This window comes from Oncorhynchus gorbuscha, linkage group LG05, assembly GCF_021184085.1.
Source record: "Oncorhynchus gorbuscha isolate QuinsamMale2020 ecotype Even-year linkage group LG05, OgorEven_v1.0, whole genome shotgun sequence".
In the NCBI taxonomy this organism is placed as follows: domain Eukaryota; kingdom Metazoa; phylum Chordata; class Actinopteri; order Salmoniformes; family Salmonidae; genus Oncorhynchus; species Oncorhynchus gorbuscha.
Genome location: NC_060177.1, coordinates 11383951 through 11402034, shown reverse-complemented (window position 1 = coordinate 11402034; position 18084 = coordinate 11383951). Strand labels below are relative to the sequence as shown.

Genomic DNA, 18084 nt, shown 5'->3' with positions numbered 1-18084 from the left:
AAAATTCAGAATAGATTTGCTTTACTCAGATTTGATTTAGATTTTCAAAACGTATTTGAACCAGGTCTGATGTGTACGTACCTCTGCTCCTCTCCCTCCAGCATCTTGCGGTAGGCGTTGATCTCCATGTCCAAGGCCAGCTTGACATCCAGCAGCTGCTCGTAGTCCTCCAGCTGGCTCTGCATCTGGGCCCGCATGGCCGACATCTCCTCGTCCTTGTGGCTCAGTCGCTGCTGCCACACCTCGCGCTCCCGGTCCAGGGTCCGCTCCAGCTCCCGCACACGCCCCTCTAAGGCCCCGTTCTGAGGGGAGGAGACAGAGAGAGAAGAATCAGAGAGAAATAGGGGTTGTGAGAAAGTCATCCACACAGACAACTTTCAGACTCCCTGACACCAGTCAACATACAGTCATGGCCAAAAGTTTAAAGAACGACACCATTATTAATTTACACAAAGTTTGCTGCTTCAGTGTCTTTAGATATTTCTGTCAGATGTTACTATGGAATACTGAAATAGAATTACAAGCATTTCATAACTGTCAAAGGCTTTTATTGACAATTACATGAAGTTGATGCAAAGAGTCAATATTTGCAGTGTTGGCCCTTCTTTTTCAAGACCTCTGCAATCAGCCCTGGCATGCTGTCAATTCATTTCTGGGCCACATCCTGACTGTTGGCAGCCCATTCTTGCATAATCAATGCCTGGAGTTAGTCAGAATGTGTGGGTTTTTGTTTGTCCACCCGCCTCTTGAGGATTGACCACAAGTTCTCACTGGGATTAAGGTCTGGGGAGTTTCCTGGCCATGGACCCAAAATATTGATGTTTTGTTCCCCGAGCCACTTAGTTATTACTTTTGCCTTATGGCAATGTGCTCCATCATGCTGGAAAAGGCATTATTCGTCACCAAACTGTTCCTGAATGGTTGGGAGAAGTTCCTCTCGGAGGATGTGTTGGTACCATTCTTTATTCATGCCTGTGTTCTTAGGCACAATCGTGAGTGAGTCCACTCCCTTGGATGAGAAGCAACCCCACACATGAATGGTCTCAGGATGCTTTACTGTTGGCATGACACAGGACTGATGGTAGCACTCACCTTGTCTTCTCCGGACAAGCTTTTTTCCGGATGCCCCAAACAATCGGAAAGGGGATTCATCAGAGAAAATGACTTTACCCCAGTCCACAGCAGTCCAATCCCTGTACCCTTTGCAGAATATCAGTCTGTCCCTGATGTTTTTCCTGGAGAGAGGTGGCTTCTATACTGCCCTTCTTGACACAAGGCCATCCTCCAAAAGTATTCGCCTCACTGTGCATGCAGACGCACTCACACCTGCCTGCTGCCATTCAAGCTCTGTACTGGTGGTGCCCCGATCCCTCAACTGAATCAACTTTAGGAGACGGTCCTGGAAGACTTTCTTAGGTGCCCTAAAGCCTTCTTCACAACAATTCAACCGCTCTCCTTGAAGTTCTTGATGATCCGATAAATGGTCGATTTAGGTGCAATCATACTGGCAGCAATATCCTTATATGTGAAGCACTTTTGTGCAAAGCAATGATGGCGACACGGGTTTCCTTGCAGGTAACCATGGTTGACAGAAGAAGAACAATGATTCCAAGCACCACCCTCCTTTTGAAGCTTCCAGTCAATTATTATTAAGTCAATCAGCATGACAGTGATCTCCAACCTTGTCCTCGTCAACACTCACACCTGTCTTAACGAGAGAATCACTGACATGATGTCAGCTGGTCCTTTTGTGGCAGGGCTGAAATGCAGTGGAAATGTTTTTGGGGATTCAGTTCATTTGCATGGCAAAGAGAGACTTTGCAATTGATTGCAATTCATCTGACCACTCTTCATAACATTCTGGAGTATACGCAAATTGCCATCATCAAAACTTTTGGCCATGACTGTACATAGTGATCTCTAGTCTGTTGCTTTTCAGTCTGAAACCAGTCAAATGTTCCAGTACTATAATAAAGCCCTAGCAGCAGCCTGGTAGGTACCAGTTTCTGGAATGTCACTCAAGACACACCGCCGGGGTGAAGTGTTCCCTAGCTACAGATCTAGGATTAGCTTCACTTCCCCAATCTTAAGCATAACCATAGTGGGGGAAATGCAAACCTGACCCAAGATCAGCATCTATGGGTAACCTTAGCCCTACACACATACAGCAAGTACCTGTTTTTGGAAGTGATTGAGTTGTGAGGAGAGGGTCTCGATGCGGAGCTTGGTGGCAGACAGCTCCTCTCTGGTGGACGAGGCAAAGTCACTACTCTTCAGCGCCGTCTGATGGGCGTTATCCAGCTGTCAAAACACACACCCATGTTACATACACACCAAAGGAAAAGCAATGTGTTAATGTCATATGTTTTGACACGAGACTGAGCTACATTATATGTTTACCATAAGCCACAAATTTGAAGAAAGAAAAAGAAGGAAAAAACCCCCCAAAAACATTTGGATTTACAGCAATGTTTCTAAATAACTTCATCATATGAGTGGAGATACCTAACATACCAGAGTCAACTGCATACATGTTGAATACTTGAGGTGAACTTGATTTGACCAGTACATATGGTGGACTGGGTTTGCACTTTTGGGACAAGTCAGTTGGTTCCATTTTACAGAGCAAGCCAAATAAGGTGTATCTCAAGTGTTTGCTATTGGCTACAATATGAGGACACTTCTACCTAACATGGGCTGGACCGGTGAGAATACCTTGATCAGCTGGACAAAGCTCTCCCTAATCTGCACTGGCATCTTTCTCACTCCTCTGTTCTCTTCCGTCATCATGCACTCCTGCTCTAACAGTGTGCACGACACACACAGAGACTCCCTGACACACAGCTCTCTCTGAGAGAAACACATACAGTTATACACCAGCAACACACACGCAGTGCCAGTCAAAAGTTTGGACACCTATTCATTCAAGGGTTTTTCTTTATTTTTGACTGTTTTCTACATCAAAATAATGAAACACATATAGAAGCATTTAGTAACCAAAGAAAAGTGTTAAATCTAAATATATTTGATATTCTTCAAAGTAGCCACCTTATGGCTTGATGACAGCTTTGCACACTCTTGGCATTCTCTCACCCAGGTTTATTTGATTTTTTAACTAGGCAAGTCAGTGAAGAACAAATTCTTATTAACAATGACGGCCTACTTGTAAAGCCCCCCGGCCAAACCCTTCCCTAATCCAGACAACGCTGGGCCAATTGTGCACCGCCCTATGGGTCTCCCGATTACGGCTGGTTGTGATCCTCTAGCACAACGATGTAATGCCTTAGACTGCTGCGCAACTCAGGACCAGCTTCATGAGGTAGTCACCAGGAATGCATTTTAATTAACAGGTGTGCCTTATTAAAAGTTCAAAAGTGGAATTGATTTCCTTCTTCATGCGTTTGAGCCAATCAGTTGTGTTGTGACATGGTAGGTTTGGTATACAGAAGATAGACCTATTTGGTAAGACCATATTATGGCAAGAACAGCTCAAATAAGCAAAGAGAAATGTCCATCATTACTTTAAGACATCAGTCGATGAGGAAAATTGAAAGAACTTTGAAAGTTTCTTCAAGTGCAGTCGCAAGAACCATCAAGCTCTTTGATGAAACTGGCTTTGATGAGGACCACCACAGGAATGGAAGACCCAGAGTTACCTCTACTGCAGAGGATGTCCTTTACAGTTACCAGCCTCAAATTGCAGTCCAATGCTTCACAGAGTTCAAGAAACAGACACATCTCAACATCAACTGTTCAGAGGAGACTGCATGAATCAGACCTTCAAGGTCAAATTGCTGCAAAGAAACCACTACTAAAAGGACACCAATAATAAGAGACTTGCTTGGGCCAAGAAACAGGAGCAATGGACATTAGACCGCTGGAAATCTGTCCTTTGGTCTGAGGAGTCGAAATTTGAGATTTTGGGTTCCAACCGCCGCAGAGTAGGTGAGCTGATGATTTCGGCATGTGTGGTTTCCACCGTGAAGCATGGAGGAGGAGCTGTGATGGTGCTTTTCTGGTGATACTGAAATGTATTTATAATTCAAGGCACACTTAACCAGCATGGCTACCACAGCATTCTGCAGTGATATGCCATCCCATCTGGTTTGCGCTTAGTGGAACTATAATTTGTTTTTCAACAGGACAATGACCCAACACACCTCTAGACTGTGTAAGGGCTATTTGACCAAGAAGGAGAGTGATGGTGTGCTGCATCAGGTGACCTGGCCTCCACAATTCCCCAATCAAATTGAGATGGTTTGGGATGAGTTGGACCGCAGAGAGAAGGAAAAGTAGCCAACAAGTGCTCAGCATGTGGGAACTCCTTCAAGACTGTTGGAAAAGTATTCTAGGTGAAGCTGGTTGAGAGAATGCCAAGAGTGTGCAAAGCAGTCATCAAGCCAAAGGGTGGCTACTTTGAAGAATCTCAAATATATTTTGATTTGTTTAACACTTTTCTGGTTTCTACATAACCCCATGTGTGTTATTTCATAGTGTTGATGTCTTCACTATTATCCTACAATGTAGAAAATAGTACAAATAAAAGCTTTTGACTGGTACTGTACATACACACAAACCTCAACAGAATCCAAAATATACTGTGTCTGTAAAATGTACATAGGTTCAGAACTTTGTTAAACATCACAGCATAGTTGAAAAATACATGGCATATAGAACTGAATGGTCTTCAGATAGATGGGATGGGTTGAGGATTGCTGGGTGGGACTAAAACGATCTGCCCTTGAGCAAAGCACTTAACCCAAAAACAATACGCTGGAAGTAGAAGCCTAACTGTTGTTGTCCATTAGTTTACTCCAATTAGGGAGGTAGGGCTAGGGGAGGTAGGGCTAGGGGAGGTAGGGCTAGGGGAGGTAGGGCTAGGGGAGGTAGGGCTAGGGGCAGGCAGGGAGGCAGAGAGGGAGGCAGAGAGTGAGAGAGTGAGAGTGTGTACCTTGGCATTGAAATTCTTCTCCAGATCCTCTTTATACTGCTGGATTTGTCCGTCGTGCTCCTGCCGTAGCTGCTGCATGGCCTCGGCCAACTTACTCTCAAATTCTTTCTGTCTCCCAGAATCCACCTCCACCAGGCGACTCTCATGTCTGCTCCGGATCTCCCTGACCTCCTACACACACGCGTGCGTGCGCACACACACACAGACATGAACAGACACACACGTCTACCGCAGGAAGACGACATGGGTCATATTCCATTCTAACCCCTAGTCCTCTCCCAGACCCTATTCCCACCACCACCACCACCCATTCTACTCAACATGGAGGAAACGACATGGGTCACATTCCATTCTAACCGCTAGTCATCTCCCAGACCCTATTCCCACCACCACCACCACCACCACCCCCCCTTCTACTCAACATGGAGGAAACGACACGGGCCACATTCCATTCTAACCCCTAGTCCTCTCCCAGACCCTATTCCCACCACCACCACCACCACCCATTCTACTCAACATGGAGGAAACGACATGGGTCACATTCCATTCTAACCCCTAGTCCTCTCCCAGACCCTATTCCCACCACCACCACCACCCATTCTACTCAACATGGAGAAAACGACATGGGCCACATTCCATTCTAACCCCTAGTCCTCTCCCAGACCCTATTCCCACCACCACCACCCCTTCTACTCAACATGGAGGAAACGACATGGGCCACATTCCATTCTAACCCCTAGTCCTCTCCCAGACCCTACCACCACCCCTTCTACTCAACATGGAGGAAACGACATGGGCCACATTCCATTCTAACCCCTAGTCCTCTCCCAGACCCTATTCCCACCACCACCACCCCTTCTACTCAACATGGAGGAAACGACATGGGCCACATTCCATTCTAACCCCTAGTCCTCTCCCAGACCCTATTCCCACCACCACCACCACCCCTTCTACTCAACATGGAGGAAACGACATGGGCCACATTCCATTCTAACCCCTAGTCCTCTCCCAGACCCTATTCCCACCACCACCCCTTCTACTCAACATGGAGGAAACGACATGGGCCACATTCCATTCTAACCCCTAGTCCTCTCCCAGACCCTATTCCCACCACCACCACCCCTTCTACTTAACATGGAGGAAACGACATGGGTCACATTCCATTCTAACCCCTAGTCCTCTCCCAGACCCTATTCCCACAACCACCACCACCCCTTCTACTCAACATGGAGGAAACTACATGGGCCACATTCCATTCTAACCCCTAGTCCTCTCCCAGACCCTATTCCCACAACCACCACCCCTTCTACTCAACATGGAAGAAACGACATGGGCCACATTCCATTCTAACCCCTAGTCCTCTCCCAGACCCTATTCCCACCACCACCACCACCCATTCTACTCAACATGGAGGAAACGACATGGGTCACATTCCATTCTAACCCCTAGTCCTCTCCCAGACCCTATTCCCACCACCACCACCACCACCCATTCTACTCAACATGGAGAAAACGACATGGGCCACATTCCATTCTAACCCCTAGTCCTCTCCCAGACCCTATTCCCACCACCACCACCACCACCCCCCCTTCTACTCAACATGGAGGAAACGACATGGGCCACATTCCATTCTAACCCCTAGTCCTCTCCCAGACCCTATTCCCACCACCACCACCCCTTCTACTCAACATGGAGGAAACGACATGGGCCACATTCCATTCTAACCCCTAGTCCTCTCCCAGACCCTATTCCAACACCATTCCATTCACCCCCCTTCCCAGACCCTATTACCCCTTCTCTCAACATGGAGGAAACGACATGGGCCACATTCCATTCTAACCCCTAGTCCTCTCCCAGACCCTATTCCCACCACCACCCCCTTCTACTCAACATGGAGGAAACGACATGGGCCACATTCCATTCTAACCCCTAGTCCTCTCCCAGACCCTATTCCCACCACCACCCCTTCTACTTAACATGGAGGAAACGACATGGGTCACATTCCATTCTAACCCCTAGTCCTCTCCCAGACCCTATTCCCACAACCACCCCTTCTACTCAACATGGAGGAAACTACATGGGCCACATTCTATTCTAACCCCTAGTCCTCTCCCAGACCCTATTCCCACCACCACCACCACCCCTTCTACTCAACATGGAGGAAACGACATGGGCCACATTCCATTCTAACCCCTAGTCCTCTCCCAAAACCTATTCCCACAACAACCACCCCTTCTACTCAACATGGAGGAAACGACATGGGCCACATTCCATTCTAACCCCTAGTTCTCTCCCAGACCCTATTCCCACCACCCCTTCTACTCAACATGGAGGAAATGACATGGGCTACATTCCATTCTAACCCCTAGTCCTCTCCCAGACCCTATTCCCACAACCACCACCCCTTCTACTCAACATGGAAGAAACGACATGGGCCACATTCCATTCTAACCCCTAACCCTCTCCCAGACCCTATTCCCACCACCACCACCCCTTCTACTCAACATGGAGGAAACGACATGGGCCACATTCCATTCTAACCCCTAGTCCTCTCCCAGACCCTATTCCCACCACCCCTTCTACTCAACATGGAATAAACGACATGGGCCACATTCCATTCTAACCCCTAGTCCTCTCCCAGACCCTATTCCCACCACCACCACCACCCCTTCTACTCAACATGGAAGAAACGACATGGGCCACATTCCATTCTAACCCCTAGTCCTCTTCCAGACCCTATTCCCACCACCACCACCCCTTCTACTCAACATGGAGGAAACGACATGGGCCACATTCCATTCTAACCCCTAGTCCTCTCCCAGACCCTATTCCCACCACCACCACCCCTTCTACTCAACATGGAGGAAACGACATGGGCCACATTCCATTCTAACCCCTAGTCCTCTCCCAGACCCTATTCCCACACCACCACCCCTTCTACTCAACATGGAGGAAACAACATGGGCCACATTCCATTCTAACCCCTAGTCCTCTCCCAGACCCTATTTCCACCACCACCACCCCTTCTACTCAACATGGAGGAAACGACATGGGCCACATTCCATTCTAACCCCTAGTCCTCTCCCAGACCCTATTTCCACCACCCCTTCTACTCAACATGGAGGAAACGACATGGGCCACATTCCATTCTAACCCCTAGTCCTCTCCCAGACCCTATTCCCACAACCACCACCACCCCTTCTACTCAACATGGAGGAAACGACATGGGCCACATTCCATTCTAACCCCTAGTCCTCTCCCAGACCCTATTCCCACCACCACCACCCCTTCTACTCAACATGGAGGAAACGACATGGCCCACATTCCATTTTAATCCCCAGCTCTTAACCATTTCTTCTCACCCTCCTACCCCTAGCCACTTCATTAACCCCTTCCCTCCTGCATGCTGTGGATACCCCACACCTCCTAGAAAGACAGGCAGAGACAACATTGAGTTTGATATCTTACTATTATTTGTATTTGTAAATAGTTACCCACTTCAACAACCAATCAATCTGACTTCTGTGTCGCTTCTGTGGTAATAGTGGGCCTTTCTTATGCAGCAGTTACTGCAGTATGTCCAGTTTCAAGTGTGTGTGTTACCTGTTCGTCAATGTGTCTCTGGAACTCCAGCTGTTCCCGTAGCGTCTGCACCTGGTTCTCCAGGTCCACCCTCCTCAACATCTCAGAGTTCAGCTGGGTCTTAGTCTCCGCCAGCCCACACTCCAACTGAGACAAGGAGTCAAAGAGATCACCTTTTGCATTCGAGGACTTAACATTTAGCCAAAACGAAGCAACTCCCTCATAAATGACCTAGCCACGTCTCATAACAGCCCATAAGCGTCTTCTCAGTAGATGCTCGCAAGCTAATGTTAGCCACCCTACACTAGTACCAGCTTAAACCTATGGCAAATAAAACTAGTTAGCTTTAGACTATTTAAAAAAACATGATAACATGAGAATCAAAAGGTTGAATCAGCGCATCTCTAGGCAGAATATACTTTGTTTTGTCTGATGCTGTTTAATGCCTTTTGCGTTGTCAACCACTCCTTCTCAGAGCTGCGTTCACAGCCGACACAGAACCTGATGCATAACACTGTCAAAATGCTGCAAAAACATCTATGTGGTGTTGGTTTAATTGTATTTAACTTTAAACAAAACATTAAATTAACCTCACTAGAAGGCCTATAGATCGCAGTCTAGTCCTTACATTGGCCACCTGGGCCTGTAGGTCAGTTACATCATCCGCCTGTCTTCTGTTATCTGCCAGTTGATTGGCCAGCTCTGCGTCTTTAGAGTTGAGGACCGCCTCCAAGTTCCTCCACTGACCCATGGCCATGTTACACTCTGCTTCCTTCTTCTGGTTCCTGGTAGGATGAAAAAGAGAGGACAGGTGGTTACCATGGATCCTGGAAGGAGGAGAGCAGAGAGAAGACAGGTGGTTTCTATGGTTTCTGGAAGGAGGAGAGCAGAGAGAATACAGGTGGTTACTATGGTTCCAGGAAAGAGGCAAAAGTGATAGAAAGAAGTGAGAAAGAAGTGAGAGGTCAGGGAGGTTAGTATGATTCCTGGAAGGAGTGAAGAGATGACAAGAGACGAGAAGATATGGCTTCCAATGTTCCTGGTGGGAGGAAAAAGAGATCACATTTCAATTTGAGTAATTTAGCAGAGGCTCTTATCCAGAGTGACTTACAGGAGCATTTTGGGTTAAGTGCTTTACTCAAGGGCAGATCGACACATTTTTCATTTAGTCAGTTCGGGATACGAACTGGCAACCTTTCATGACTACAGAATTCAGGAGGTTAGCCAACTATGGTGTTACAGGGACTACCTGTTAGTGGGACTAGGTCCCCATCTAGTGGCCTTCATGTATATTGCACCTAGAGTATGTGACGTTGCATTGTTGTCTATCCATCCTAACGTTCTGTTCTGAACATGACTGAAGTTAAAGCGCAAATGAATGCAAGAACCAACTTCTCTGGTTGAAATGTGGCATTAGTCAAACATGTATTCCAGTGTCAAAATTGACAAAAAAAGTGTAAGTGTGATAATTTTGGGCATAAAATCAGTATTATTCCAAAACAAAGTAGTGGGATATTTGTCTAACGAGTTCGTCACGACTTATTTGGGGTTGGGTTTTGATTTCGATCATGCCCACTATAAAGGGATTGTAGCGCCTATGGCGAATTGTCATGCACTGAGAAACAGCTGTGCAGACTGCGCTCTGTCTAATCATACCGAAGAACACGTACAGTTAGAGACTTGCACCTCGGACTTGTTTACATAAGCCAACACATTGCCAAATGGTGGAGTTGGTTTTGCATGGCGCCAGGGACCGATGCCCCGGGTGGGTGGAGATATCACATTAAGAACCAATGGAATGGTCTAAAATGAGCAAACTCTGCCTACCTGGGGGCACCGGGCCAAGCAAAATTAACTTGACCATTATTATGTTGAAAGAAAACTTAGCCCAGAAGCCCTTTATGAAGTGGCCACTTGCTGAGGTGTTTGATAGGGATCACTATAGTCTACCTAGTGGTTGACTTGGACTGAAATAGGTGCCGGTAGCCTACTCCTTTTGGGTGCAGGTACTGTTTATATTTAGGTGCAGGAACTCCAATAATACTTTGGAGCTAATATTCTATTTGAGGTGCAGGAACTCAAGCAGTTGACCTCTTGCCCAAGTCAAGCAGTCTGAGAATTGACTGGAGATGATGTGTGCACTTGTATCCCAACTGCCACTTGTCAATATTCCAACATTCTGAACCCAGTAGTGAGCATCTTGTATCCCAACTGCCACTTGTCAATATTCCAACATTCTGAACCCAGTAGTGAGCATCTTGTATCCCAACTGCCACTTGTCAATATTCCAACATTCTGAACCCAGTAGTGAGCATCTTGTATCCCAACTGCCACTTGTCAATATTCCAACATTCTGAACCCAGTAGTGAGCATCTTCTATCCCAACTGCCACTTGTCAATATTCCAACATTCTGAACCCAGTAGTGAGCATCTTGTATCCCAACTGCCACTTGTCAATATTCCAACATTCTGAACCCAGTAGTGAGCATCTTGTATCCCAACTGCCACTTGTCAATATTCCAACATTTTGAACCCAGTAGTGAGCATCTTGTATCCCAACTGCCACTTGTCAGTATTCCAACATTCTGAACCCAGTAGTGAGCATCTTGTATCCCAACTGCCACTTGTCAATATTCCAACATTTTGAACCCAGTAGTGAGCATCTTGTATCCCAACTGCCACTTGTCAGTATTCCAACATTCTGAGCCCAGTAGTGAGCATCTTGTATCCAGCCAGGACTTGCTTTGATATTTAATTTTCCTTTACTTAACTAGGCAAGTCAGTTAAGAACAAATTCTTATTATCAATGACGGCCTAGGAACAGTGGGTTAACTGCCTTGTTCAGGGGCAGAACAAAATATTTTTTATACCTTGTCAGCTCGGGGATTCGATCTTGCAACCTTTCGGTTACTAGTCCAACACTCTAACCACTAGAATACCTGCCGCTTTACATGATTCACTATGAAACAGTGCCAGAAAGACGCATACTAATAGAGAGAAAGTTTTAAAAACCACAACGGCACCGAGGCACACACGTCACAACCGCCAGTGATTTGATAGGCTGATTTATCTAACATGGCTTTCCTGCTCAATGTGCCTGCTAGCTAGCTTCATTGACAAACACAGATGGAACTTAGCCTGCTAGTGATTTTGAGCTCTGATAAAGAGCATGTAGCTTATGCTTTATTTACAATTGTTGGTCAGCTTGCTGATTAAGGTTGGAACGAATCAGTCCTGTGCAGCTGTTGTTTATTCATGTTCTGTATGATGTCATGTTCTGTGTGGACCCCAGGAAGAGTAGCTGCTGCTTTTGCAAAAGTGAAATGGGGATCCAAATAAAATACCAAACAAATAGCTCCGTGTGTGCAGCAGCAGACAGGATATTCATCTGCATTGCAATGCTAGTTTTCATGCACATTTTTGAACTTGAGAAATACTGCACCAAACACCTAGCTAGGATGTAAAAATTGCACAACAAAAATGTCCTCTACAAAAAACGTCAAAATTAAATACAGATTTCTTGATTCATCGTCGATCAATTGTGACTATTTTGGGGAGGTGGTAAGCTAGTGGCTCTGTTGATATGGTGTGTCAAAAGCGACAAGTGAAAAAGAAAGAAAATATTTCAGAGAAAAACAGCTCCCTTGGACCTTTTAAGAAAAAAAAGATTTCAGTCTTGCTGGTGTGGTTCGATGTGGGCGTGGTTCGATGTGGGCGTGGTTCGATGTGGGCGTGGTTCGATGTGGGCGTGGTTCGATGTGGGCGTGGTATCAAACCACACCCCCAAGACTGACATCTCATTTTTCTTTAACATTTAAAAAAAAAAGGTCCACATGTGCCATTTTTACCTCAATATCAAATCATTTTTGACACATTTTATTTGAAAACAGTAATATATATATATATATATATATATATATATATATATATATATATATTTAAAATAGCTTCTTAGCAAAGAGCAATTTCTCAAGCAAGAATTTTGCTAAGACTGTCAGAGTGGTCTGAATGGGGAGGGGAAAACTGACAACTATCTGTTATTGGCAGAGAGGCTTGGAACTCTTTCTGATTGGTCTATTAACTAATTCACAGCATGGTGATGTAACCACGGCCAAAACCCTCATCCCACCAAAACAGGCTGACATTTCAGATGGTCATTCAAACAGCTTTTACACAGCTTTTACACCAAAAGTACATTCTACGTACACCCATACGTAGAATGTATGCACACATGACTGTAAGTCGCTTTGGATAAAAGCGTCTGCTAAATGGCATATATATATATTTTTTATCATTTTCACAAATTCACAGTATTAGTCCAACCTCAGTGTGAAAATGTATATAAAACTCAGGAAAAATCACATTTGACTGCATTAGGCCTTTAAATGAGCAACAGAAAAACAAAGGGAATCACTGAGTTCAGTCGCCCTTTAAATCTTAGCTCCGACTCTTTGCCATTATTACTACACAAACACCTGGTGGGAGGAAAAGGGATGACAGAAGACAGGTGGTTACTATGGTTACTTGTAGGGTAAGATTGAGATGACAGAAGTTTGATGGTTACTATGGTTCCTGTTAGGATAGAATAGAGATGACAGAAGTCTGATGGTTACTATGGTTACTTGTAGGGTAAGATTGAGATGACAGAAGTTTGATGGTTACTATGGTTCCTGTTAGGATAGAATAGAGATGACAGAAGTCTGATGGTTACCATGGTTCCTGTTAGGATAGAATAGAGATGACAGAAGTCTGATGGTTACTATGGTTCCTGTTAGGATAGAATAGAGATGACAGAAGTCTGATGGTTACTATGGTTCCTGTTAGGATAGAATAGAGATGACAGAAGTCTGATGGTTACTATGGTTCCTGTTAGGATAGAATAGAGATGACAGAAGTCTGATGGTTACTATGGTTCCTGTTAGGATATAATAGAGATCACAGAAGTCAAGTGCTTATGCGCTTCACTTCCTGAAGGGAGTGATTTTAGAGATCGTTTTTTATTCTGGGTATAATTCAATTGTTACTTTAATTGTGGATGTTAATACACGGCATATGGTTCTATTGATATTAGGCTACTATTATGATATTAGGTTACTATTATGATATTAGGTTACTATTATGATATTGTGGTTATTTAAACAAGAGAAAGCAGGATAATAATAACAGGAGGATATTCTCATGCTTCTTATTAGGAAAGAAAGATGACAAACCAAATCTGAGGTCTCTTCCTCAAAAAGTCATCACTACTATCTGTAGATCATATCTTGCAAAGACAAACAATATGATCATAAATGGGGAACCCCATACTCCAAGAGTGTCTAAGGGGAGTTGGGATATGCAAAAAAACACTTAACAATTCACACGTGTATAATACACAGTTATACATGGGTCAAATAGGACAAATAAGCACCCACCTAATTAGTATTATTTAAATGGAGAATGAGATTGTTTAATTAATGATAAAGGCTAAACATTGATTTTTGAAGAATTTGACTTAGAAATGCATCATTAGCTTAGTTCAACTTACCAACTGAGCTACCCTATCCCAAAATATAAACTTTTTACTGCAACAATTTAGGCCTAATTGCAAACTAACACTTTATGCTATGTTTTTATTTTTATGGATCTCAACACTCAATGACAACAGCGCCAATACACAGGACAAACATAGATTGGTTTGTATGTTATTATATCTAACGTTACCTGGCTTGTAGGTTGCTATGCTCTTCAGAAAGATGACCCATCTCTATCTGCAGCCGGGCCCTGTCGTTAGCCAGCACGTCCAAGCTCTTCCTCGCGTCGGCCAACTCGGTCTCGTACAGCCGCCGAACGTTGGCCGTCTCCCGGGTCGTGGACTCCTCTTTCTCCTCCAGGAGAAGCAGCATTGAGGACTTGTCATTCTCCAGCTGGCGGACCCGCTCTATGTAGGCGGCCAGGCGGTCGTTCAGGTGGCTAAGCTCCTCTTTCTCCTGGCTTCGGGAGAGCCTGGTTGGGCTGGTGCTGGACGGGCCGGGGCCGCTTCGTCGGGAGGAGCGAGTTGAGCGACTGGTTGAGGTAACTGAAGCCATGGCGCGTTCTCATGTGACTGCACGCGCTGGGTTTGGGATGAGTTTGCACCAATAATTTATGTATACAACTAGATGACTTTTAGGGGGCGCTGTGTTGAAGCCACCGTGCCTCCATCTTGGCACTCCCCCAACGTTGTAAAACATTTAGGAAGCTATAGATATGCATGTATTAATGTCTACATTCGTTTTTTGCCACATTCATTATATTACATACAGCTTAATACATACGTTTACATTACTATTATGTGAGCTAAACATACAAATAAAACACGACAAAAAATATATAAACATTAGAAGTAAAACAAGTATACTTTTTAGAGATAGCTAATGTTACTGTCCCCAACATTACAAAATAAGTACTTAAATACATGTAATTTTGTCCTTGAAACAATTAATTGAAATACTGTAGAATTCCATTCATTCCTGTGGAAGACTGCTCCTACTAGGGGGTGAACTCTCAATGGCCAATAGATAGAATTACATTCCAGGATGTTATAAATTATTGGTTTGCACTGAGTTCTTCTTCTTCTTCTTCTTCTTCTTCTTCTTCTTCTTCTTCTTCTTCTTCTTCTTCTTCTTCTTCTTCTTCTTCTTCTTCTTCTGCTTCTTTGGTATAATGCTGGTCCGCAAACAAACGTTTGAGGTGAATGCTGACACCTACTGTGCTGGAGGTGGTGGCGCAGAGGAATTGAGAATAAATGAATAATCAGTGTATGTTATAAATAAATGGAGGGCATCCGTAGAATTACGTGGAATACGCAGGTACGTGTAAAGCCTATCAATGACAAAAGAAACGTGCATTACACGTGTTAGAGATTTCACATGACATCCCTACACAATGAAATGTTCTAAGAGTGCGGAGGTGCCATTACTAGAAACAATACTGTAATCATCTGATTGTGAATTTTAAGGCCATTGGTCCATTTTAATTAATTGTTTGTTTGCTCAGATTAGTTGCAGGAGTGGCTCTGGAAAATGCACCAATTCAGTTCGATTAAATGTTTGCTACGTTCTGGAACAGACTCATTCGTATGTTTGCTCCATTTGGTGGGTGTGGCTTGATGCAACGAGTGATGTATTTAATTAAAGGGCAGTGATGCATTTTGAACCCACAAACCAACCCCTCCTATTTGTTCAACTGTCATTCAGAACAGCACCATTTCCGTTTAATTGAACGTTGCAGTATGTTTTTTCGTACTGGACGCAGCCCTAACCCCCTGTAGCACCTACTTTCATTAAGGGGATTCGATTAATCTGGCCGGGCGCCCGGGATGGCGTGTTGTGTATCGAGTGAAAGTTGATTGCATTAGTTTTGGAACTGAGCTGCCTCCTGGGCGTGAGCCAGGCGCCCCGTTCTAATCCCACGGTGAAGTCGTCTAAAAAAGTGGAATAATTATGAGTAGGATTCTGTGTTTTCACATGCAAAAGTGATTTGTTTTGATAAAAATGCTCTACGTGCCTTCCCAATGAAAACTAGTTTAAAAAAATCAAACGTATATTTTACGGAAAAAATATGTTGTATGTTTCTGGAAGATGCACCATGCTGCCTTCATTTTGACATCATGGCCGATCGGCGCAGAATACTGCTCCATTTGAGAAAGGCGCTCCCCCCTCACCGCTTTTCCCCGTTCAAGTCATGTCCAGTCTCTGTGTTCTGTTAATGTGTTAATTGTAAGTAGGCCTATCCTGAATACAACTTGTGTTTGGTAATTGTGCGGACATGGAGACAGCCAGCGAAGGTATTTATTGTGTAATTGTGCAAAAGCGTAATTATTTAGACGCCACTGTCGGATGGTTGTAACCAACGATTATTCATTATATTGACAACATAGTTGAGTGACCACTCTAACGCATGTCCTCAAAGATGGAAGGCAGGCGAGATCAGGTGGGACCATTCTAGCCAATGAGAGGGCAGATATGTGTGTGAACAACGGGCACAACTCTAATATAAAATGTTTTTTTCAAAGTTGCCGAAATTCCACATGCGTCCACTTATATCAGTGCATTCGTCACAACCTAACCATGATAACCATGACGAAACTTTTATTCGATCAAAGAAGCCTCATGTAGCAAATTAGCAATTGCATTTTTTGCTGACCAAATCGGACCCTCTCATTGACCTCCTTTGTGGACATATTTTGGGCGGAGTAAACCATCTTGCCTCTTTCTCTCTCTTGTAACAAATGCAAAAATCTGACTAGAACATTGTAACAACCACAGGTTTTATGATAGGGCAGGATCAATGGAGACCACACCTGGATGCTGGTAATGGAATCACACAACACAGGATTATCACAAAATATATATTTTATTACAAATATGTTTAAAATAGTAGATAAGCTGTAGGGGCCGGTGGGCTTAAAATGGCAGGTTCAGTGGGTTCAATACAAAAGGCTAATATAATAATTTCAGTGTAACATGTGATATTCAATTCTTCAGTAATGTAGCTCAGGCACAGCAAATGTCAAGATATCAAGTTCAGCAGAGCAAACTTCACACAACAGGTCTTGTAAGGTAGGGGCCTATTTCCAAAAGGGGCTCAATGTTGTAAACACTGAAAGTGCTTCATGCAATAAATAATCAAGCACTTGTACAATATAAATACATGAAATATGTCCCATCTGATTACTGTCATTTGTCACAGCTCTCAAACTCTCCTGACTAAACCTGCTGTCTCTCATGGGTCCCTCCAACTCTCAAACTCACTTGACTCAACATGCTGGCTCTCAGGGTCCCTCCAAATGCCTTCTACAAGAAGATGCAGGGGTTCTTTGCGGATCATGGTTACCCTGAGAAGAACTGAGAAGTTCAGACGTAAATTGAGAAACATGCTAAGAACCTACAAACAGGCCAAAGAACGTTACCGGGAGACAGGCCAAGGGAGAACCACTTGGCTGTGTTTTGAGGTTAATGTCTCTCTGGTGCATAGGGTTATGATTAACACAATATGATCTTCAGGATTTCTTATTCCCCTCAGGGAATGAATGACATACAGTTTATAAATCATTCACTATTTATTCTAACAAAGGTTGAAACAAAATACAAAATATTTTGGTGTTCACACATGTATTTGTTTGATTTACAAAGTCTGAACCGGACCAAGAAAAACATCTATAGTGAAATTGAGATGGTCGGCTCTATTCTTATGCATTTCACTGTTCCTGTGCATGTGACAATAACACTTGAACTCAGAGGAGAAGGTGGTTCGAGACCTCAATGCTGGAGGGAGTGGCTGCCATGCAGCACATTCTTCAGCAGATGCTTATAAGTCAGAAAGAAAGGGTTACACTGTTGAAAAAGGAAAATAAATGATGCTTGACATTCCTTCTTGTCTGTCTTCACCATCCCAGGTGTTGTCCCATTATGTCTATTTGGAGTGTTTATCTCCTTTATGGTGTAGCCATTGAACACCTCTAACAGCAGACATGCAGATGGTAAACTTGTTTCTAAAATGCTGCTTTTACTTTGTGCAAAGTATAACCC

General features: G+C 44.2%; 1 protein-coding gene across 1 annotated transcript in view; it reads right to left on the bottom strand.

The window, feature by feature from the left end:
* LOC124035410 (lamin-L(III)-like) overlaps positions 1–15197 on the bottom strand; it is a 53713-nt gene extending 38516 nt beyond the window's left edge. Inside the window, exons 1-7 of the mRNA XM_046348861.1 lie at positions 14237–15197; positions 9162–9318; positions 8555–8680; positions 4952–5122; positions 2716–2850; positions 2176–2301; positions 82–302 (exon numbers count right to left, since the gene is read on the bottom strand). Of these exons, the coding sequence (XP_046204817.1) occupies positions 82–302; positions 2176–2301; positions 2716–2850; positions 4952–5122; positions 8555–8680; positions 9162–9318; positions 14237–14601 (1301 nt within the window). The 5' untranslated portion in view covers positions 14602–15197. The remainder of the gene's footprint in view (positions 1–81; positions 303–2175; positions 2302–2715; positions 2851–4951; positions 5123–8554; positions 8681–9161; positions 9319–14236) is intronic.
* Between the last annotated feature and the right edge of the window lie 2887 nt (positions 15198–18084).